This window comes from Notolepis coatsorum, assembly GCF_963971535.1.
Source record: "Notolepis coatsorum genome assembly, chromosome: 3".
Classification (NCBI taxonomy): Eukaryota; Metazoa; Chordata; class Actinopteri; order Aulopiformes; family Paralepididae; genus Notolepis; species Notolepis coatsorum.
In genome coordinates, this window is record NC_140167.1 from 103,819,359 (window position 1) to 103,842,561 (window position 23,203).

Here is a 23,203-nt window from a genome sequence, read left to right on the forward strand (position 1 = left end):
TTAACGCCATCCGGAACGTGCGCGCTACGTCCACTACCGCGGCTTACGCAGGGAAGTGGCGTATGGTTCGAGAGTGGTGTGAGGTTGGGGGCTTGGACCCGGTGTCATGCCCCCTGGACTCGGTTCTGTCCTTCTCCAGTCTATCCTGGATGGGCGGTCGGCCTCGACAGTGAAGGTATATGCCGCAGCTATATCTTCTTGTCATGTGGGCTTTGATGGCAGAACACTGTTCAGCCACCCTCTCGTGGGACGTTTCTTGCTTGGCACACGGCGTCTCAAGCCTGTGGAATGTTCTCTGTCTCCGAGTCGGGACCTCCAACTGTTCTGGGAAGGCTGTTGGGGGCCCCGTTTGAGCCTCTTGAGCAGGCGCCATTGGATCGTCTGTCTTACGACCGCGTTCCTTTTTTTGGGCCATCACCTCCGCTAGATGCGTGGGTGAGCCGTGTGCTCTCTCGGTGCGGTCGGAGTACCTGTCTATTCGGGCCGATAGCAGGCGACTCTGTGGCCTGATCCGGCCTTTGTGCCAAGGAATATCCGGAGCTCTTGTCGCTCCAGGGATATTGTGCTTCAGGCGTTTCACCCTCCTCCTCACGCTAGTGGGTTGGAGGTGAGCATTCACCTGTCGTGTCCTGTCCGTGCACTGAAGGTTTACCTTAGTCGCACATGGGATCTCAGGGCTTCCGATCAACTGTTTGTTTGTTACGGTGGCCCTCGCGCGGGTAAGGCGCTGTCCAAGCAGCGCCTGTCACATTGGTTGTGTGAGGGCATTGCCCTTTGCTACACGTTGGCTGGACAGGTTCCCCCCAGGGGCGTCAGGGCACACTCCACTCGTGGTGTGGCGGCCTCTGCTGCCCTGTTGGGGGGGGGGCTCGGTGGAGGACATCTGTGCTGCGGCCTCCTGGTCTTCCCCGAGTCCTTTCGTTAGGTTTTACCTCATGGACATGACTGGGGGTTCTGTCTCCCAGGCAGTCCTGAGGTCCGGGACCTCTCCTGCATCCCGCCATCAGGTGGGCTAGCAGGAGTGTATGGGTGTGTGTGCTGTGTCACACGTGGTCCCGCTTGCGCTGTGCGTTCAGGGGTGCCTGGTTCCCTTTTTTTCCGCACTTTGGTTGTAGTTGACTGCCTCCCCCCCTTCGTTAGGACGGGCGGGTGGACGGGACTCCCCTCCTCCCTGGCTGGGGCTTACGGGCCCTCAGGGGGTGCATTTGTCGTGTCCACGCGTCCGCTCTGCCCTTTATCTCAGAAGGCAGAGCGAGACGCGATACCAGTAGTGAAATATAACTTAAGGTTATCCTATAACCCTAGTTATATGAATACTGGCTGAGAGTCTCGCTCTTCAGCGCCCTGAGGTCCCTTGGATGTTTTCCGCGTATGGAATTCGAACTTGGAAGGGTGAGGGTGTGACCACTTCCTGCCTGTTATAGGGGCATGCAGGGGAGTGGCGTGGTCACGTACAAGTGGGTGCATGTGTTTTGGTTTCCGTGGCACAGTAGGTGCTGGAGATAATGATATCTCAGAAGGCAGAGCGAGACGCTCAGCCAGTATTCATATAACTAGAGTTATAGGATAACCTTAAGTTATGATGAATTGAAAATGGGGGACCCTGATGTAAACGAGACGAAAGTCTTTCTCTGGTCTGCATCCCCTTAACAATTGTGTGTATTGAGCCGTACTGTATTGTACCCATTCTGCAATCTGTTAATACAATTTTCAATCAATCAATCAAACCCTCCTCCCGCAGGACCATCCGGGCTACGAGCGCTCTGTCTGTCACGCCTTCGTCCACGACATCTGTGAGGAGGAGGAGGAGACGCCGGGCCGCGTCCCCTTCCCGCCACGGAGTCTGGACGTCATCCTGGCCATCTTTGTCCTCTCTTCCATTCACCCGGAGCGGTAGGTGAAGCCTGGAAGACAAAGGATAGGAGAGTAATAACCTCATTTATCACCTGCCAGAGTGACCCTCCCCCTCCCCTCCCCCTCCTCCATTTCCACCAAAACCCTCCATGCCAATCCTACCCTCCCCCTCCACTCCCCCCTCCTCCCTTTCCACCAAAACCCTCCATGCCAATTGTTATGGAAAATATTAAAGGACAAAAGAATGAGCCGTTTGTATAAATCATTCTGAGTCGTTATTAAAAATAGAAAACATCGTTTATTTCATCTGTGCCCACAAATGAAAGTTCAGTTTACAATCAGAGACAACATGTGTTCACACACTGAGTCTGACCAGCAAAGTGACCAAGAGGTCTGGGCAGAACGTACATTAATACACACTTGCAAGACGTAACATTATACATCAGATATGATAATGAAAGTATAACGAAACTGGGTTCTCAGTAGGCAGGAACAATAACACCAGCTTAATTTGGCTGGCTGGGAAGATAACCTTGCTAGAAGAGGAAAAGATTTAGGTCAAAAGTCATCCTCTCTCAGAGTACTTAAAAGAACAGTCGAATATGTATTTTCACACAGATGTATAGATAACATTCCCATCACACAATCCTACCCTCCCCCCTCCTCCCTTTCCACCAAAACCCTCCATGCCAATCCTACCCTCCCCCTCCACTCCACCCTCCTCCCTTTCCACCAAAACCCTCCATGCCAATCCTACCCTCCCCCTCCACTCCCCCCTCCTCCCTTTCCACCAAAACCCTCCATGCCAATCCTACCCTCCCCCTCCACTCCCCCCTCCTCCCTTTCCACCAAAACCCTCCATGCCAATCCTACCCTCCCCCTCCACTCCACCCTCCTCCCTTTCCACCAAAACCCTCCATGCCAATCCTACCCTCCCCCTCCACTCCACCCTCCTCCCTTTCCACCAAAACCATCCATGCCAATCCTACCCTCCCCCTTCCTCCCTTTCCACCAAAACCCTCCATGCCAATCCTACCCTCCCCCTCCGGGGTGCTGTTAAAGGTGCTGTAAGTATTTAGTCGAATATAATAATAATAACTTTTTTTGTATAGCACTTTTCGTACAGAAATTGCAGTTCAAAGTGCTTCACAGCAGTAAAAAATACAGGCATAAGCGAGCATAAAAAAGATAGAGGTAGCAAGGTAAGGTAAATCACAGTGTTTCACATTATGTGAGGTTTTGCCCGCTGCTCACCACCTTTTCTCTGTTTCTTTAAAGCCTACTGTTAGAAATTCCCTTCTCACTCACTCTCTCTAGCCCCCACCCTCTCGTTCTTTACTCTCGTTTACTCTCAGTGGCCACACCTGGACTATTATCAATTATCCTCTCGCACCTGTGGTGGCAGGCTAATTAGTTCCCCGGTGGGCTTTAAATACCAGGGCGCTTCCCCTCGTTTCGGCGTGGGGTCGTGTTGTATTCATGCTGAGTCATATTCTCTAACATCTAGACTCTTTCGGGAGATCCTCTGGTCTACCAATGCTGTAAGATGGATCTCTCCAGCCTTGAGATGTTTGCTCCAGCCTTCGTCTGCTGTCGCCGTAGCCTGTGGAGGAGACTGTTCTGCGCTCCCTGTAACTTCCACGGGAGGCACCCCAGCGCTCCACTGCAGACCCCAGCGCAGCTGTTCGTCCTGACGCACATCTAGACCAACGCGCATCTCCCGGACCTTCGAGCTTGGCACGCTCCTCCGTCCCAGCGCACAGACGCGCATCTTCCAGACCTTCGAGCTTGGCACGCTCCTCCGTCCCAGCGCACAGACGCGCATCTTCCGGACCTTCGAGCTTGGCACGCTCCTCCGTACCAGCGCACTGACGCGCATCTTCCAGACCTTCGAGCTTGGCACGCTCCTCCGTACCAGCGCACTGACGCGCATCTTCCAGACCTTCGAGCTTGGCACGCTCCCCAGACCTCAGCGCGCCGACGCGCATCTTCCAGACCTTCGTGCTTGGCACACTCCTCCTCGCAGACGCACCCCGAGGCGTCTCTCGGTTCCGACGCGCACACCAAGGTGTGGCGCGCACTCTGTTCCTCGGCTCCGACAGCGGCTACCCGGTGGACGACGCTCTCGCCACCGCCACTGTTCCGACGCGCACACCAAGGTGTGGCGCGCACTCTGTTCCTCGGCTCCGACAGCGGCTACCCGGTGGACGACGCTCTCGCCACCGCCACTGTTCCGACGCGCACACCAAGGTGTGGCGCGCACTCTGTTCCTCGGCTCCGACAGCGGCTACCCGGTGGACGACGCCCTCGCCACCGCCACTGTTCCGACGCGCACACCAAGGTGTGGCGCGCACTCTGTTCCTCGGCTCCGACAGCGGCTACCCGGTGGACGACATCCTCGCCACCGCCACTGTTCCAGCACCCTGTTCCTCGGCTCCGACAGCGGCTACCCGGTGGACGACATCCTCGCCACCGCCGCTGTTCCAGCGCTCTGTTCCTCGGCTCGGACAGCCAGCCACCCGGTGGCGATGCCCTCGCCCCGTTGCTGTCCCTGTACCTTTACGCATACGCCTGGGTGAGTTTTGATTGTGATGTCACTCACTCAGCGTAGTGCCCTTGCCCCCGTTCCCGCTGCTGCCCCTGTACCTTTACGCATACGCCTGGGTGAGTTTTGATTGTGATGTCACTCACTCAGCGTAGTGCCCTTGCCCCCGTTCCCGCTGCTTCCCCTGTACCTTTACGCATACGCCTGGGTGAGTTTTGATTGTGATGTCACTCACTCAGCGTAGTGCCCTTGCCCCCGTTCCCGCTGCTGCCCCTGTACCTTTACGCATACGCCTGGGTGAGTTTTGATTGTGATGTCACTCACTCAGCGTAATGCCCCTTGCCCTCGTCCCGCTGCTTTCCCCAGCGTATTGCCTCCTTTAGTTCTCCCCCTTCTAGTTCCACCTAGTTCCTGGTCCCAAGTTCTCCCCTTCTAGTTCCACCTAGTTCCCCACTCTGTTTTGTTCTCTCGTGGATATTATTTTGGACATTCCATCTCCCACTGTGTGTTTGTTCACACGAGGATAGTATTTACTTTGTTACTTTGTCATTTGGACTGTTCTGCATCTGCTCTGTTTTTTCCCTTTGAATATTAACCCTCTCCTCTGTTCTGCAGAGCGGCCCAGATGTTTTCCCACCAGTCCCCAGTTCCTCCCTGTCCCCAGCCCGCCTCCGCGGGCCTCTGTTCCCTCTGTCACCAGAACCTGGCCCTCTGTTCCCCAGAACCTGTTCCCTATGTTCCCCAGTACCTGTCCCTCTGTCCCTAGATCTCCTAGTCCCTAGTCCTCTATCCCTAGCTCTCCTAGTCCCTAGTCCTCTATCCCTAGCTCTCCTAGTCCCTAGTCCTCTGTTCCCAAGGCGTTCCCTTAACCTTTCCCAAGGCGTTCCCTTAACCTTCCCTTAGGCGTTCCCTTTACCTTCCCATAGTGTTCCCTTTACCTGCCCACCTCTTAAAGGCACTTTACCTACCCCTCTTGTGTTATTCCAGTGTTTTGTGTTTTCTCCCTTAAAGGGACAGTGCCCTTTTTTCCCTGTTCTAAATAAATATCTGTTTCTTGGCAAACCATCATACCTGTCTTGTGTTGTGCGATTGGGGTCGGTTACAAACCATAACAGTACGACCCCACCAAATCGACGACCCCAGCCAGCACAGACGGTGTATGTTGAGTTTGCCTTTTTTTTTCTTGTTCCCTCTAGCTCCCCTGTTAGCCCTGTTAGCTCCCCTGTTAGCTTGTTAGTCTCCCCTCTAGCTCCCCTGTTAGCCCTGTTAGCTTCCCTGTTTGCCCAGTTTAGCTTCCCTGTTAGTCCTGTTTAGCTCCCTTGTTAGCCTGTTACTCCCCTGTTTAGCTTGTTAGTCTCCCCGGTTAGCTCCCCTGTTTGCTTCCCGTTTTGCCCTGTTTGACCCCCCTGTAGCTAGCCATGCCCTGGCAGCTAACCCAGTCCCTCAGCAGAGCCCCTGTCTGCTAGCTTAGCCCCGGCTGCTAGCACAGCCTCTATGTTTATGCAGCCCTTGCTGCTGGCATAGGCCCTGTAGCTAGCCATGCCCTGGCGGCTAACCCAGTTTCCCTCTGCATGGCCCCGGTCTGCTAGCTTGGCCCCGGCTGTTAGCACAGCCTCTATGTTAATGCAGCCTTGCAGCTGGCATAGGCCCTGTAGCTAGCCAGGCCCAAGCAGCTAACCCGGTCCCTCTGCATGGCCTCCACTTTTTTGTGTAGTTTATCCCACTGCTAGGACTGCCCTTTCAGCTAGCATGGTCAGTTTTTCTCACACAGCTAGGACTGTCCTTCCAGCTAGCTTGTGCTCTCATGCTGGTCCAGCCCTGTCTGCCAGCCTAGCTCCGGCAGCTAGCGCAGCCTCTATGTTGATGTAGCAGTACAGCTAGCATAGGCCCTGTAGCTATCAGTGCCCTGGCAGCTAACCTTCCCTCTGCTAGCCCTTTCCCGGTGCTTCCATGGTTACCCCTTAGCTACCCTGCTTGCCCCTCAGTTCCTCTAGACCAGTTCTCTAGACCCAGTTCCTCTAGACCAGTTCCTCTAGACCAGTTCTCTAGACCAGTTCTCTAGACCAGTTCTCTTGCCCAGTTCGCTAGACTAGTTCTCTAGACCCAGTTCCTCTAGACCAGTTGCCCCTCTGCTACCCTAGTTACCCCTCGGCGACCCTGTTTATTTTGCTAGCCCCACTCTTGTGGTGGCTTCCCCTGCTGGCTTGGCCTGTACCTCTTGTTTTGCCCCCTGCCACTCTGTCCGTATTTGTTTTGGGTCGCCGGGTGGCTCCCGTTGAGGGGGGGGTACTGTGAGGTTTTGCCCGCTGCTCACCACCTTTTCTCTGTTTCTTTAAAGCCTACTGTTAGAAATTCCCTTCTCACTCACTCTCTCTAGCCCCCACCCTCTCGTTCTTTACTCTCGTTTACTCTCAGTGGCCACACCTGGACTATTATCAATTATCCTCTCGCACCTGTGGTGGCAGGCTAATTAGTTCCCCGGTGGGCTTTAAATACCAGGGCGCTTCCCCTCGTTTCGGCGTGGGGTCGTGTTGTATTCATGCTGAGTCATATTCTCTAACATCTAGACTCTTTCGGGAGATCCTCTGGTCTACCAATGCTGTAAGATGGATCTCTCCAGCCTTGAGATGTTTGCTCCAGCCTTCGTCTGCTGTCGCCGTAGCCTGTGGAGGAGACTGTTCTGCGCTCCCTGTAACTTCCACGGGAGGCACCCCAGCGCTCCACTGCAGACCCCAGCGCAGCTGTTCGTCCTGACGCACATCTAGACCAACGCGCATCTCCCGGACCTTCGAGCTTGGCACGCTCCTCCGTCCCAGCGCACAGACGCGCATCTTCCAGACCTTCGAGCTTGGCACGCTCCTCCGTCCCAGCGCACAGACGCGCATCTTCCGGACCTTCGAGCTTGGCACGCTCCTCCGTACCAGCGCACTGACGCGCATCTTCCAGACCTTCGAGCTTGGCACGCTCCTCCGTACCAGCGCACTGACGCGCATCTTCCAGACCTTCGAGCTTGGCACGCTCCCCAGACCTCAGCGCGCCGACGCGCATCTTCCAGACCTTCGTGCTTGGCACACTCCTCCTCGCAGACGCACCCCGAGGCGTCTCTCGGTTCCGACGCGCACACCAAGGTGTGGCGCGCACTCTGTTCCTCGGCTCCGACAGCGGCTACCCGGTGGACGACGCTCTCGCCACCGCCACTGTTCCGACGCGCACACCAAGGTGTGGCGCGCACTCTGTTCCTCGGCTCCGACAGCGGCTACCCGGTGGACGACGCTCTCGCCACCGCCACTGTTCCGACGCGCACACCAAGGTGTGGCGCGCACTCTGTTCCTCGGCTCCGACAGCGGCTACCCGGTGGACGACGCCCTCGCCACCGCCACTGTTCCGACGCGCACACCAAGGTGTGGCGCGCACTCTGTTCCTCGGCTCCGACAGCGGCTACCCGGTGGACGACATCCTCGCCACCGCCACTGTTCCAGCACCCTGTTCCTCGGCTCCGACAGCGGCTACCCGGTGGACGACATCCTCGCCACCGCCGCTGTTCCAGCGCTCTGTTCCTCGGCTCGGACAGCCAGCCACCCGGTGGCGATGCCCTCGCCCCGTTGCTGTCCCTGTACCTTTACGCATACGCCTGGGTGAGTTTTGATTGTGATGTCACTCACTCAGCGTAGTGCCCTTGCCCCCGTTCCCGCTGCTGCCCCTGTACCTTTACGCATACGCCTGGGTGAGTTTTGATTGTGATGTCACTCACTCAGCGTAGTGCCCTTGCCCCCGTTCCCGCTGCTGCCCCTGTACCTTTACGCATACGCCTGGGTGAGTTTTGATTGTGATGTCACTCACTCAGCGTAATGCCCCTTGCCCTCGTCCCGCTGCTTTCCCCAGCGTATTGCCTCCTTTAGTTCTCCCCCTTCTAGTTCCACCTAGTTCCTGGTCCCAAGTTCTCCCCTTCTAGTTCCACCTAGTTCCCCACTCTGTTTTGTTCTCTCGTGGATATTATTTTGGACATTCCATCTCCCACTGTGTGTTTGTTCACACGAGGATAGTATTTACTTTGTTACTTTGTCATTTGGACTGTTCTGCATCTGCTCTGTTTTTTCCCTTTGAATATTAACCCTCTCCTCTGTTCTGCAGAGCGGCCCAGATGTTTTCCCACCAGTCCCCAGTTCCTCCCTGTCCCCAGCCCGCCTCCGCGGGCCTCTGTTCCCTCTGTCACCAGAACCTGGCCCTCTGTTCCCCAGAACCTGTTCCCTATGTTCCCCAGTACCTGTCCCTCTGTCCCTAGATCTCCTAGTCCCTAGTCCTCTATCCCTAGCTCTCCTAGTCCCTAGTCCTCTATCCCTAGCTCTCCTAGTCCCTAGTCCTCTGTTCCCAAGGCGTTCCCTTAACCTTTCCCAAGGCGTTCCCTTAACCTTCCCTTAGGCGTTCCCTTTACCTTCCCATAGTGTTCCCTTTACCTGCCCACCTCTTAAAGGCACTTTACCTACCCCTCTTGTGTTATTCCAGTGTTTTGTGTTTTCTCCCTTAAAGGGACAGTGCCCTTTTTTCCCTGTTCTAAATAAATATCTGTTTCTTGGCAAACCATCATACCTGTCTTGTGTTGTGCGATTGGGGTCGGTTACAAACCATAACACATTAGGATCTAGCATCCCAATAAGCCTCTCTGTTTACGGTTTCATTCAGTAATAAAAATAATAAAATAGAATAGGCAGAGTAAAAAAAAAAGTGCGGTTTGATTCAGTTTAAAAATAGGCTAAAAATAATCAAGTGGAACGGACAGTAAAAAGTGTGATAAAATAGTTAAATAAAAATATAACAGACAAATATAGACTTGGTTAAACACAGGTTTATTATTACCCAAACAGGTACAAGTAGATCAAGAGTTACGGCGGATGACTCATTGGAGACATTGGCCTGATGTGTCCCCAGGGAGCTCCCAGAATCCAGTGAGACATAGGTCTTTATAGTGGAGAGAAAGGGATTGTGAGTAGAATGGGCCCAGGTATTGGATTGGAGGGGGGCCAGGAGGGGGGGGGGGGGGTGGGTGAGTTAGAATGGGGGGTGAATGAATGAATGAATGAAAACTTTATTTAACAGATTGCAGAATGGGTACAATACAGTACGGCTCAATACATACAATTGTTAAGGGGATGCAGACCAGAGAAAGACGTTTGTCTTGTTTCCATCAGGGTCCCCCATTTTCAATTCATATAGACATTTATGACATACACAACATACATGACATTTATGGCATAGGGACATATAGGTATTTAGTACTGATACATTTGTGACATAAACGGTATTCCAATATACAGTACTGTTACCCCTAGTACCTGACAGAGTATATACATATGATGGGGAGGGGACTGTACATTAGGGGGGGGTGGGTGGGTTGGAGAGAAATATACATACGGCGGGGAGGGAATATATACATGCAGGTGGGGAGGAGACTGTCTAATAGGAGGTGGTGGGGGTTTTGGGCATTTACGGTGGCCAGTTTCGAATTGCAGCCTCCCGTAGGTGCTCTTTAAGAGCGGTTTTGAATGTGGGCAGGGATTCACATTCCTTTACAGCTTTGGGTAGGGCGTTCCACATTGTTGTGGCATAATTGCGAAACGTGTTTAGTCCCTTGTTTGAGCCGAATCTGGGTTTAACATGATTTGTTGAGCTTCCTCTGGTGTAGTGGTTGTGGTATTCACTGACCTTTGGGAAGTATTTTGACATGTACATGGGCACCCCGGTCGTATAGTGTATCTTGTAGACCAGGCCCATTGCAAGTTGCTGTACTCTGTCGTCTACTCTAAGCCATCCTAGGTTGTCAAAGTGGGCAGGGGTGAGGTGGGTTCTGGGGTTCAGGTCAAGTAGTAGTCTGACCAGTTTGTTTTGTGATGTTTGTAATTTTGTTTTAAGCGCCTTTGAGGTGCTTTGATACCATGAGGTGCAAGCATAGTCATAGTACCCTTGAATGAGTGCTCCTGCCAGAGTCTTCAGGGTATTCTTGTTTACCAGAGAGGAGATCCGGTACAGGAATCTAGTTCGTTGGTTGACTTTTTTTATTACATTGGATGCCATTTTGTCACAGGAAAGATTTGCCTCTAGGATGGAACCCAGGTAGGTAATTTCGTCTTTCCTTGTGACAATATTGTCACCCACTGTAACTGAGAAGCCGTCGGTCTTGTTGAGTTTGTTATTTGAACCGAAGAGAATGGACTCTGTTTTGCCCATTTGGGGGGGTTATCAGGTGAGACAAAAGGTGAATGAATGGGGGAGGGTTGGAACATGGCTGGGAGATTGTTTGAGCGGGGGAGGGGATCATCATTCCACAGTCTACACTACATGTCACATTTACATTTAAGTTCAACTGGTCACAGAGGACAACACCAAGGTTCTTGGCGGTCGGGGACGCGACCACAGCTACATTCTCGACTGTGATGGAAAGGTCAATCAGGGGGGAGGATTTGGCTGGCAGGTGAAGCAATTCTGTTTAGCTTACGTTCAGTTTGAGGTGGTTGGTCGTCCAGGCGGAGATGTCGGACAGACAGGCCGAGATCCGCTCAGAGACGTGGATATTGTAATGGGAAATATTAAAAGACAAAACGATGAGCCGTTTATAAATCATTCTGAGTCATTATTAATAATAATAGAAAAGTTTATTTCACCGTGGCCACAATGAAAGGACAGTTTACACATAATCGTCTGGCCGTAAAGTGACCAAGAGCTCTGTTCAGACGTATATGTTAAATACACAATTGTCAGACGTTACATAATACATCAGATATGATGACGAAAGTGGCCCAGTTAGGAGAATCAACCTTGGCTAGGCGGTGATGTTCGCGATGTTTCTAACTGGAATGTTAAACAATCTTGCTAGCAGAGGAAAAGATTTAGGTCAAAAGTCATCCACTCCTCACATTAAAGGGACCGTAGTCTCTGCCAGTGTCTGACTAGCAAGCTGTACAAAGATAAAATGATATCTCAACACAGATCTATAATGACATGATAATATATTCCACGACAACTCCCCCCTTTGATAATTAATCACAAATCATTATCACTTCATAATGACAACTAAAAATATTATCATTCCATACCATACCATCAACGCTATTAACCCTAAAAAATGCCAAAAACAAGACTTTAACGTATAATTCAACATGCAGAATATGGGTAGACTACTGTCTCTAATATCAAACGGCAAAAAACATAACTTTATTGAATAACTTTATTACATCAACCAACCCCTAGAGGGAGACATTAGTCCACATATAAATGTGGTTGGGAACACAGTGTCCAAGCTCCGCGTATTTCTCCAGTCACCAGGCTGAAAAGAATCACAACAAAACCAGGAGAGTATCTTGCAGAAACAATAACAATTCCTCCATGCAGAGGCAAAACAAAACAACCCTCAAAACACTTTCTCTGCTATGAGTGTTTGGAATAGTTTGGAACGCAGTGTTCCCAAAACAAACTTCAGGGTGAGAAGAGAATAATTTTTTTTTTAAATCACCTATTGCACATTTAAAAAGGTTTTGAAGGTTCGCTCAACAATTAGACTGTATATCAGGATTTACATCTCAATAGTACATGGATGTTCCTGGTTGAAACAAATTTTGTTTGAATGAAACACTCTACAAAAAATGAAACAAGATCTCACACATAGACCAACACAAAACAAAAACATTCCAATAACCTCAATACAATTAGCAAAATCTTCATTCTGAACAAAGTTCAGTACATTATTACCTAATATTTTTTAGATGATACTGTAATATCTGTATGTGTGTCGTTCAAACTTGCCTAATCATTTTGTAGGATCTCGGAGTGGCATAGGGGTCTCTCCTCCTCCTCCCGTCCGATCCAAACACCCCCGTCTGCTGGCTCCCTCACCCAGGTCCTCGGTTTGTTCCACTGATGAAACAGGCCTGCTGGAAACTGTCTCATAGATCTTTGTCTTCGGCTGATGTTCAAGGAGTTTCGGTCAAAAGCCTGCTGGAAAACTGTCTCTTAGATCTTCATCTCTGGACCAGTGATACTATCAGGCTGGGGTCAGCTGTTGGCTGATGGTCTTAGCGTCCCATAGCTGGGTGTTGGCGTTCTGTAGTTGCAGAGTGGAGCATTAGCTGATAGGCCCTCTGCCTCCTAGTTCTGGAGCAGATAGGGTCAGCTTCCTCTCTCAGTAGTCAGCTGTTGGCAGTGTCCTAGCTGCGTCCCATAGCTGGGTGTTGGTGGTGGAGCTCACTGGGGCAGCTGTAGCGGAGCAGTAGATCCAGCATCTGCAGTTTCAGCTTCTCCTCTTCTTGGGCAGCGGCGGGCATTTGGACCGGCACAGGAGACGGAAGAGAGACACACGTCCACCGAAAATCCTCAAAAGAAAGAGAGAGAGAGAGAGAGAGAGAAAAATCAAAAGCTGTCCGGTATCTTTATTTCCTCAGCCACGCTAAAAATAAAAAAAAATTTAAACACTTTTCTTTCATTCAAATCACATACACACTAAAATGGTAGAAAGGGTCCACTCCAGGCCTGAAGTTAGGACATTCTATACCCTCAACTCAGCTCCAATGAGCAGAGTAGTTTCCTAAGTCATGACAACAAAAAACAACTGTCTCTTCGAGTCTCATCGGCAAACAGGTCATAATGATGTCTGCAGGTCACATGAAATTAGATGATCGCTGTTGCTAGCAGCTACTAAACATGTAAGTACTGAACAGGTAAAAAATAGAGACTGAATGGCAAATGACGGTAGGTCTGAAAAACATAGGTAAATTCTCCCGACTCACAGTCCCGAATTCCCGCCTCCTTATGCGAAAAAAAAACCTTATAGTACAGACAAAAAAAATTGAATTAACCCTTAGAGCGCAGTGCCTTCCTTGTCCATGAATCCCATGAGATACCCTTATATCCTAGTTTTTCTTAGAAAAACACTGCAGATTGACCAGGTAAAATAATTAAAGATAATCAACCCCTGTGGAACATACTGTCTCTTTTTCCTTTTACGGCAGGATCACCTATTCACAGCGTTCCAAAGGACCTTTTAAAACCCCCAAAAAAATCCTCTCAGGATCACCCCTAACACAGCTATCTCCAGGGGTGCAGTCGTGCACACACGCGGTTACACGCCGTGTTATTAGATCACTGAGGCAGAACTAAGTACGCGCGATCGCGCACGGATGTGTACTCGCGTGTACGCGCAGTCGCGCACACAAAAATGCGCTGTATCCATTCGTTGTGACTAAGTACCCGGCCGGCGGCCACCGTTTTACATAACAAAAAGCGCAGGTAGACTAGGTGTCTGGGTGTTGGCTATCTGAATGCATCTCCCCCTGCATTCTGTGTGACGGCAGTGGAGGTGAATACTAATGTGGCTCGGAATTCGTGATGGGGGTCTACCTGCTTATGATTGAATCAAGCGTCTGCCGTGCTGCGTGCCAGCTTTCCAATTGCTCTCGCACGCGCACATGCACACAAATAGAGAGCAAGAAGAGCGTGTATGATAGAAAGATTGCACTTGCGTATATGCGCTTGTGTGTGTGTGTATAACTGCGCGCGCGAGTGGGTGTGAGCGCACCACAAGGTTCATCACCAAACCTCCCTTGCTGTGCACTAGGAGTCATGCACACACAAACTTCAAGTAAACACAAGTTGTCTGATTATTTTAAGTTTGCTTTTGTGTTTGTGTGTAAAACAATTTCTTTAACACTTTGGGTGCCGGGAAACGCTTAAACACGTCATTCCCGGCCATGCTCAAGTTGCCGAAGACGCTTTACAGCGTCTTTAATATCAATATTTCAAAAATCTGGGATCGGATGCATATGTCCCCTCCGCTGGCCTGAGATCCACCAGGAGGACCCACTGAGCTCTCTGGCGGTTCAGGAGCGCCATCTGGTGGCCGATCGGCGCAATCGCTTAACAGGAAGTGCCATAGAGGTTGTGCTGGACGGCCGTATTACTGATGCCAAACATCTTTTAGTTGTACTGTACTTGTCCTGTATGATGACGATTGACGATACATTTGAATCTAATCTAATCAAATAAAAGACCATTGTGTTGTAAAGTGGGGGTAACTGAACCAATGGGAGAATAGACCAATACCAGACACATGTGTGGAGGAAAGAAAGGGAGGTTAGGTTATATTGTGCAACTAGCAATATATACATTATACAAGAACATATGGCCAATGACTGTGTATTTATATTATTCACAAAGACAGGTGTCCAATGTAAGGATGGATTACTGAGGAAGAGGAGCTCGAGTGACGGCCAAACATTCAATAAACAGAGTAAAACAAAACCAATCCAGAAGGGGATAGCTGATAGTTCACAAACAAAACACCTACTCCCTACGACGACCTACTCTAACTACCCAAACTACCCACATACAAGGGGTGATATTTGTGACAGATAAAGTGAAACATTTAAAAAAAAAGAAACTCCTTCATTGTGGGGGTGCTGAAGGGGACTGTGGGGGTGCTGAAGGGGACTGTGGGGGTGCTGAAGGGAGGGGACTGTGGGGGTGCTGAAGGGGACTGTGGGGGTGCTGAAGGGAGGGGACTGTGGGGGTGCTGAAGGGGACTGTGGGGGTGCTGAAGGGAGGGGACTGTGGGGGTGCTGAAGGGGACTGTGGGGGTGCTGAAGGGAGGGGACTGTGGGGGTGCTGAAGGGAGGGGACTGTGGGGGTGCTGAAGGGAGGGGACTGTGGGGGTGCTGAAGGGGACTGTGGGGGTGCTGAAGGGAGGGGACTGTGGGGGTGCTGAAGGGGACTGTGGGGGTGCTGAAGGGAGGGGACTGTGGGGGTGCTGAAGGGGACTGTGGGGGTGCTGAAGGGAGGGGACTGTGGGGGTGCTGAAGGGGACTGTGGGGGTGCTGAAGGGAGGGGACTGTGGGGGTGCTGAAGGGGACTGTGGGGGTGCTGAAGGGAGGGGACTGTGGGGGTGCTGAAGGGGACTGTGGGGGTGCTGAAGGGAGGGGACTGTGGGGGTGCTGAAGGGGACTGTGGGGGTGCTGAAGGGAGGGGACTGTGGGGGTGCTGAAGGGGACTGTGGGGGTGCTGAAGGGAGGGGACTGTGGGGGTGCTGAAGGGGACTGTGGGGGTGCTGAAGGGGACTGTGGGGGTGCTGAAGGGAGGGGACTGTGGGGGTGCTGAAGGGGACTGTGGGGGTGCTGAAGGGAGGGGACTGTGGGGGTGCTGAAGGGGACTGTGGGGGTGCTGAAGGGGACTGTGGGGGTGCTGAAGGGGACTGTGGGGGTGCTGAAGGGGACTGTGGGGGTGCTGAAGGGAGGGGACTGTGGGGGTGCTGAAGGGAGGGGACTGTGGGGGTGCTGAAGGGGACTGTGGGGGTGCTGAAGGGAGGGGACTGTGGGGGTGCTGAAGGGGACTGTGGGGGTGCTGAAGGGGACTGTGGGGGTGCTGAAGGGGACTGTGGGGGTGCTGAAGGGGACTGTGGGGGTGCTGAAGGGAGGGGACCGTGGGGGTGCTGAAGGGTGAATACTTTCGGCAGCCCCACTTGTCCTTCCGCATTGCTCTGATTGGCCGAGCGCACGCGCGCGCATGAGCCGCGACGCGGCCCTCAGCCAGGCAGCAATACTACGCTCCAGTTAACCTAATTTATACAAATGGAAGTATTGATTACGCCGTGAACGAATCATTAAAAAAATATACCGTTAACTGGAATATGTTGTTTCTTTACACATATGTTGGATTATGTAATTGGTTTGTCATGACAAACCAATAAAAAAATCGCATCGCCGGCTTCGCGGCTGCGTCGCGGGTCCACGACCCTCCGTGCTCCGATCGCCCAGCGGGGAGAATATGTTGCCGCGAGCGGCATCGCTGAGCTCTGGTGTCCCGCTGGACGAAGCCAGAGACGGTCTTATTATGGGGCTTATGCCGAGAAGCAGCCAGTAACACAACAGTGAACACATACTTAACTATGCAGCCGCGAAGCCGGCGGTGCGATTTTCTTATTGGTTTGTCATGACAAACCAATTACACAATCCAACACATGTGTAAAGAAACAACATATTCCAGTTAACGGTATATTTTTTTTAATGATTCGTTCACGGCGTAATCAATACTCCATTTGTATAAATTAGGTTAACTGGAGCGTAGTATTGCTGCCTGGCTGAGGGCCGCGTCGCCGAAAGTATTCACTGAAGCCTGGCCGCCTCCTTCTCCGACCTCAGCCGCCTGAGTTGGGCTGAAAACCAGGGCTTGTTGTTGTTAAAGATATTCCTAGTGCGGAGGAGGGGGACACACACCTCCTCACCGAGGCTGATGAATGATGTCACAGTGTCTGTGTAGTCATCCAGGTTGTTTCCAGCCTCAGGCCCCGCCCACTCTACTGGAGTCTGTACCTACTAGAGTCTGTACCTACTGGAGTCTGTACCTGCTCGAGTCTGTACCTACTTCTCTCCTCTGGTTTCTGTCTTCAGGAGATGAATATGAAGTGGATTACTAAATAGATCAAATGGATTCGCCATCCGCTCTATTTTTAATCTTTCAAAATGTTCATTTGCTATTGCATGCACTCGTCTGTGTTTCATCACACATATGAGTGCAGTGCATCATGCTTACCAACTGTTTCGCCTGTTTTATTGCAACACTACTATCACCGACATCTAAGAAGGGAGATCCAACCCCTTGAACGGCCTTTCTAAGGTTTCTCTCCTTCACAGTGCCTGTGGTGAATTTTTTCCTATTGCTAGGTTTTAGTGAGTTTTTCCTTACCTTCGCGTGGGGTATGTCTGGGAGTGTTGCATTTATTTTTAAATTTTTAAATAAAAAACACACTTTATGGCGTTTTTGTTTTGTTTTGTTCTTGATTTATTGTGATGTTTCTTCTTGACTTGTTTAAAGAAGACAAGTCATGCGAACCCGGGGGGTTGGGAGGGGGGGATAAGAAGCGACCTGGACTGTCTCGCAGCCACAGGACCGCCAGAACGGAGGAAAAGACTGTCACAACTGCAAGCAGGCAGGCTACACAGTATATGACTATACTGACGGACAATCTATATACTGAAAAGACACTTTTTATGCCACTGGGAATTCGTAGGAACTGCTGATGTGAATGTCTCTTTCATCTGAACTTGTTTAAAAAAAAAAAAAAAAAAAAAAAAGTTGGTCACAAAAAAAGAAGAAGACGTGTCCGGCCCATGGGGACATTGACGTGTGTTGTCGGGCCTTACAAATTAATTTGATTTGATTTGACATGTGTTGAATGCTCTGGGTGTTACTTGACTGTCCTGGACCACAGGAACTCTGTATTAGATTGAGTGGTGTTCCATGCAAATGCTGTCATCATAACATTATTCCACTTGTTGACAGGGTGCAGAGCGTCGTGACCCGGTTGTCAGGATACCTCAAACACGGAGGGATCTTCCTCTTCCGTGATTACGGCAGATATGACTTGTCACAACTCAGGTTTAAAAAAGGTTTGTTTCCAAAGAAAGAAAGACAGACACTCACTCACTCACTCACTCACTCACTCACTCACTCACTCACTCACTCACACAAAGTTTGTTTATGTGAAATATGGGGACAATACATAGACTTATGCCTCGTCTCCACTAGCTATGTTCAGCCTGGCTGGTGCTAGCCATGGTCTAGCATGGTATGGTTGGGTTTGTGTCTCCACTAGCTAATTAAAAACAAAACATTTATTTTTTATTTATTTTATAAATATCCATCAAACTAAATCCTCAATTTAATAAAGTGATTCATCTGATTAAATGAGTTTTTTTTTTGTATATTAAATCAACTTTCTTTAATGAATATAACTCATCAGTTTTAATACTATTATATTAGTGTAGCCTAATCTTTATCTGCGACTGTGAAGAAAAACCCCATTGGTTTAAACAGAATGAATAGACACATAAACAAAATATATATTAAAAAAATTAAATAAAATGTATTAAACATTTAAAATTTGAATGTTGATTTAGAATTTGAATGCGAACGTTTGAACGTTTGGGCTAAGCCCTACCTCGCGCACACACACACACACACACACACACACACACACACACACACACACACACACACACACACGCACACAACAGTGCTGTAGTTGAGAGGCTGGAGACCACCTTGGTCGAGTCCAAGAGCAGGTCCAGCTGAGTTTTTTTTATTTTTTTGTATCCTCTTTTTCTCCGCCTGATTTAAAAAAAAATCTCCCCGTCCCAATTTAGTCATTATGCCAATTCCCCCCCTCCCCTACCTGGTTGTTGTGCGAATGTTCCTCCTACTGGTCGGTACAAGGGAACCCTTAAGTCCACCACATGCTTCCTCCGACACATGTGGAGACAGCCAGTGGCTCTTTTTTCACCTGGCAGCGAGGACTCTCATTGGTGAAGCGTAACGCGTTCGGAGGTCACGCTGCCTTCACCATTTCCTGCCTTTCGCTGAGCAGGCGCCCAGACCTGACCTGTAGGCATCACTGTCCACAACGCCAGATTACCACCCATGACTCCCCTCCCCCTAACTCAGCCAAACGAGTTAGTATGACGACCGGCCCAAGCCGCAGGGCAATGCTGACTCCGGGAGTCGAGACCGCAGCCTCTTGCATTGGTGACGAGCGCAATCTCCGCTACGCCACCCGACCGCCCAGGTCCAGCTGAGTTTGAGTCCAGATCGATCCAAAGGGGGGAATAGACAGAGTCCCAAGCAAATGGAGTCCTATTCAAGACCAAGACTGAAGTCAATATTGGGGATGGGTACCGAATCAGGTACTTTTAAGGGTACCGACCGAATCACGTCGGTACTACCGAGTACCAATTCACGTGAGATCCGTCGGTGCCACATTTCGGTACTGTAAAAAAAATTATATTTATTTTTTACTTATTTATTTTCACACGGACAATACACGCTTACCTAAGATTTGACTTGATTCAACAACAAAGCAGTCGGGGCAATGGCAAGCCGAAAACGGTTGCAAGTGTTGTTACACTTTACAAAGCTAGATGCAGACAATGCTCGCTGCAATATTATATATTATATATGATAATAAATTATTTGAAATTTGGATTATTTTTTATACATTTTTTTTACAACTGAGGTAGGTAGATTCAATTTTTAGAGACTAAAGTACAGAAAAAAGGTACCGTTGGGTACCGGTATCGATTCACAGGTACCGGTATCGGTTCAAATGTGAAAGGTACCCATCTATAGTCAATATACAGTCAGTGTCATAGTGTCATATTGAACCATTTTCAACAAGACGGTCAGCGTTCTACACACACACACCTCCCAAACCCAGGATTCTGCTACTATTTTGTATCTTTGTTAGTCAAACTCTGCAGTTATCTATTCTCTGAGCTACCGTACACCACAGTGCACAATCGCTATGATTATACTGTACATCTTAAGCGTTTCTTTTATCACTTTTGCTACTTGACAAAATTATTCTCTCATCCCTTCAGGACAGTGCTTGTCGGAGAACTTCTACACGCGACAAGATGGAACGTGCGTTTACTTTTTCACAAAAGGTGATTCCAAACTCTTTTTGCCTCCTTGTCATTGCCTAGGCTATTTGCAACAAAATTACAAAAAGAATTGTAAATAGCTAATGATGCTTTCTTTCCGCAGATGAAGTTTGCAGTTTATTTTCCAACGCCGGTTTGGAGGAAATTCAGAACCTGGAGGATCGGCGACTGCAGGTGAACAGAGGCAAGAAGGTTGTGATGCACCGTGTGTGGATGCAGGGCAAGTTCAGGAAACCGCATCTACCATGTTGACCTCTACCATGTTGACTTCTACTATGGGGTGGCTCGGGAGGTAGAGCAGTCGTCTGGTCATCCGGAGGTTCCCAGTTCAATTCCCACTCCTCCCGGGCAGCGTGTCGAAGTGTCCTTGAGACACATTGCGCCTGATGAGCAGGTTGGCACCTTGCATGGTCGCCTCCGCCGTCGGTGTGTGAATGTGTGAGTGAATGGGTAAAATGTGAGGAACAAATTGTAAAGCGCTTTGGATAAAAGTTGTTATATAAATGCAGTACATTTACCATTTACTATGTTGACCTCTACTATGTTGACCTCTAATATGATGACCTCTACTGCGTGATTTCTTTCCGTAGCCTTTGTTTGTGAAGACGCTCTCTGATTGGCTAGCCGCGTACAGCGAAGACCCTCTCTGATTGGTTTAGCGCCGAAGGGTCTCTTCCGCATATTCAACAACAATAAATATGTTGTTCCCAAACCCTAACCTTAACCCTAACCTTAACCTTAACACTAAGCATAACCCACTTCGAAAGAGGCTAACGCTAAGCATAACCCACTTCGAAAGAGGGCCAAAGCATAACTACTTTGAAGCAGAGAATATACACGTACAAGGCGGAAGAGACCCTTCGGCGCTAAACCAATCAGAGAGGGTCTTCGCTGTACGCGGCTAGACAATCAGAGAGCGTCTTCGCAAACAAAGGCTACGGAAAAAAATCACGCACCTCTACTATGTTGACCTCTACTATGTTGACCTCTACTATGTTGACGTACAGTATGACACTATGATTAGATTAGATTAAAATTGATTGTCATCATACAGCACAAGTACAGTATAACGGAAAGAAGTTTGGCATCCAACTGTCAAATAGGCATGACGGTGAGGTAATGAAAACACAACATTGGTTTAGATTAGATTCGATTAAATTAGATTAGATTAAATAAGATTCAATTAGATTCAAATGTATTGTCATCATACAGCTCAAGCACAGTACAACAAAAGGAAGTTTGGCATCCAACCAGAGTGCAAATGTAACAGTAAAGTGCAACAGTAATATACAATGTACAGGAGGTTAAACTGGGTATAAAATATATAAATGAGTACTACTGAGTAATAGTGCTAATCAGATGTATGTACAGAGTAGGGCTGACCCCTATTAGTCGATTAGTCGACTAATCGGTCGAAAGGAGCCGTAGTCGACTGCCAACCTCTTAGCCGAATACAAAAAAAATATATAATAATTATAAAAAAAAAATATATATATATATCTTTTTTCTTTTATCATTCTTTCCTAAAGAAAAGAGGCCTAGAAGCGTGGCTAGCGCTAATGGCACGCATACCAGAGGCTAACTGCCTAAGAAAACAAGCACAGAGGCACTGAAAGAGGATTTCACCCATCTAATGAACACACTAGACTAGACAAATATCAAGATGTATCCATCAGTGGACCAATTGCATGCTTTTGCAGAGGACAAGAAGCCTTCAGTCGACTCCTTCAGACATTAAGTACCCCCCACAGCCCAAATGGAATGATAAAAAATATATATATATAATTATATATATATTATACTTTATTTTTATTTTTTTACGGTCGACTAATAGTCGACTAACGGCAAATTTTGGCCAATCATAGTCGACTATCCAAATCCTTAGGCCCTGTTTAGACGGAAACGCTAGCAGGTGAATCCACAAAATTCGGATGTGCCTTTCGTTTATACGGAAACGCCGTTTTTACGGGGTGAAACCGTAAAAAAGTGAGACCACCTTCCAGGGTGGAATTCCTAGAAACGATAAACCTTTGCGCTATCATCTAAACCAGGGGTCAGCAACCTTTTTGACATGGAGTGCCTGTTTGAAATATAGTTGTAACTAGTGTGCCTCAACAATATTCCATGCATCGTAATTTTTTTTTCTCATAATCGGGTCTTTTTAATGATAATTTTTACATTATTACATCATTATTATTATTGTTATTATTAACAATATTATTATGATGGTTGTATCAACCCTAAATCTGAGTTGGGGGGGGGGGGGGGGGTGCAATGCAGACAAACAGCTGCATACAGTGCAACCATTTCACTCACATTTGCCCATTCATTTTTGGACACATCACACACCATCGGTGTGTGTACTGTACGTGTGCTGTCATAGCTCCACCTACAGGCCTAATGGAGAACACCAGGATGTGAATGGAGGGTGGATGTGAGGTATATCGTGTAAATAAGTTTTGATTGATCGCAAGACTACACTGTAATTTTTTTTATAATAATAAGTTAGCAGAACTTAAAAATATTGAGTTCGGTTACTGTGCATTAAGGTTTTCAGTTTTCAATCCATAATAAGTTAACAGAAATAAATAATAAAATTAGTTGATTAATCCCACTGGTCACAATGGTGACCGTAACAATGTTTTTGTTATAAGGCTCTGCAAATGTTACTGAATGATGTAGCAATGTATTTCCAGCTAAATTGAAATAATAAACAAATAAAGGGTCTCAATTAAATATGTGTTAGTAAAAAGAACCTGTGGGAGGATTTCAACAAGATAAATGCGACAACAGTGCAAAATATTTCACTATAATAAAAAAAAAAAAAAAAAGTATAATATATATTTTTTATGCTGCCCCCTGTGCCTATGAAAATGCTCCCGCGTGCTTAGGGTTGCCTACCCCTGATCTAAACTGTCAAACCGCATAAAACGATGACGAAAGGGTTGTCAAGGCTCTCGTCGCGCTTACTGCTTACATCACAGGCATGCGCCAGTAGCCTAGAAGCGTAAACAAAGCATGTCTGATTCTATCCATGGCGATCACCTGAAGGCTACATTGGCAGTACTTTTAAATACACAAGAATCTGTCCCGCGGCTATCACAACTATTAGTACTGGACCCACTGTCTGTGAGTGACTCTGCTTTGGTCCAATCACATTCCCCACCCACAGTCTGCGAATCAGAGGCAGAGTAGGGCGGGTCTTCACAGCACGTCATGTGACATATGCGCCAATCGTGTGACAGTGGGGCTCCGTCGTTACAGCGTCGTCTGCACGCAGAATTCCATCCCATTGATTGATTGATTGAAAAGTTTATTAACAGATTGCAGA

The 23,203-nt window shown here is 48.8% G+C and overlaps 1 protein-coding gene across 1 annotated transcript in view; it reads left to right on the plus strand.

Moving 5' to 3' along the window:
* Positions 1-20,475, plus strand: part of mettl8 (methyltransferase 8, methylcytidine) — a 42,991-nt gene extending 22,516 nt beyond the window's left edge. Inside the window, exons 7-10 of the mRNA XM_084309645.1 lie at positions 1,742-1,893; positions 17,717-17,823; positions 19,810-19,875; positions 19,976-20,475. Coding sequence (XP_084165771.1) covers positions 1,742-1,893; positions 17,717-17,823; positions 19,810-19,875; positions 19,976-20,124 — 474 coding nt within the window. The 3' untranslated portion in view covers positions 20,125-20,475. The remainder of the gene's footprint in view (positions 1-1,741; positions 1,894-17,716; positions 17,824-19,809; positions 19,876-19,975) is intronic.
* The last annotated feature ends 2,728 nt before the right edge of the window (positions 20,476-23,203 follow it).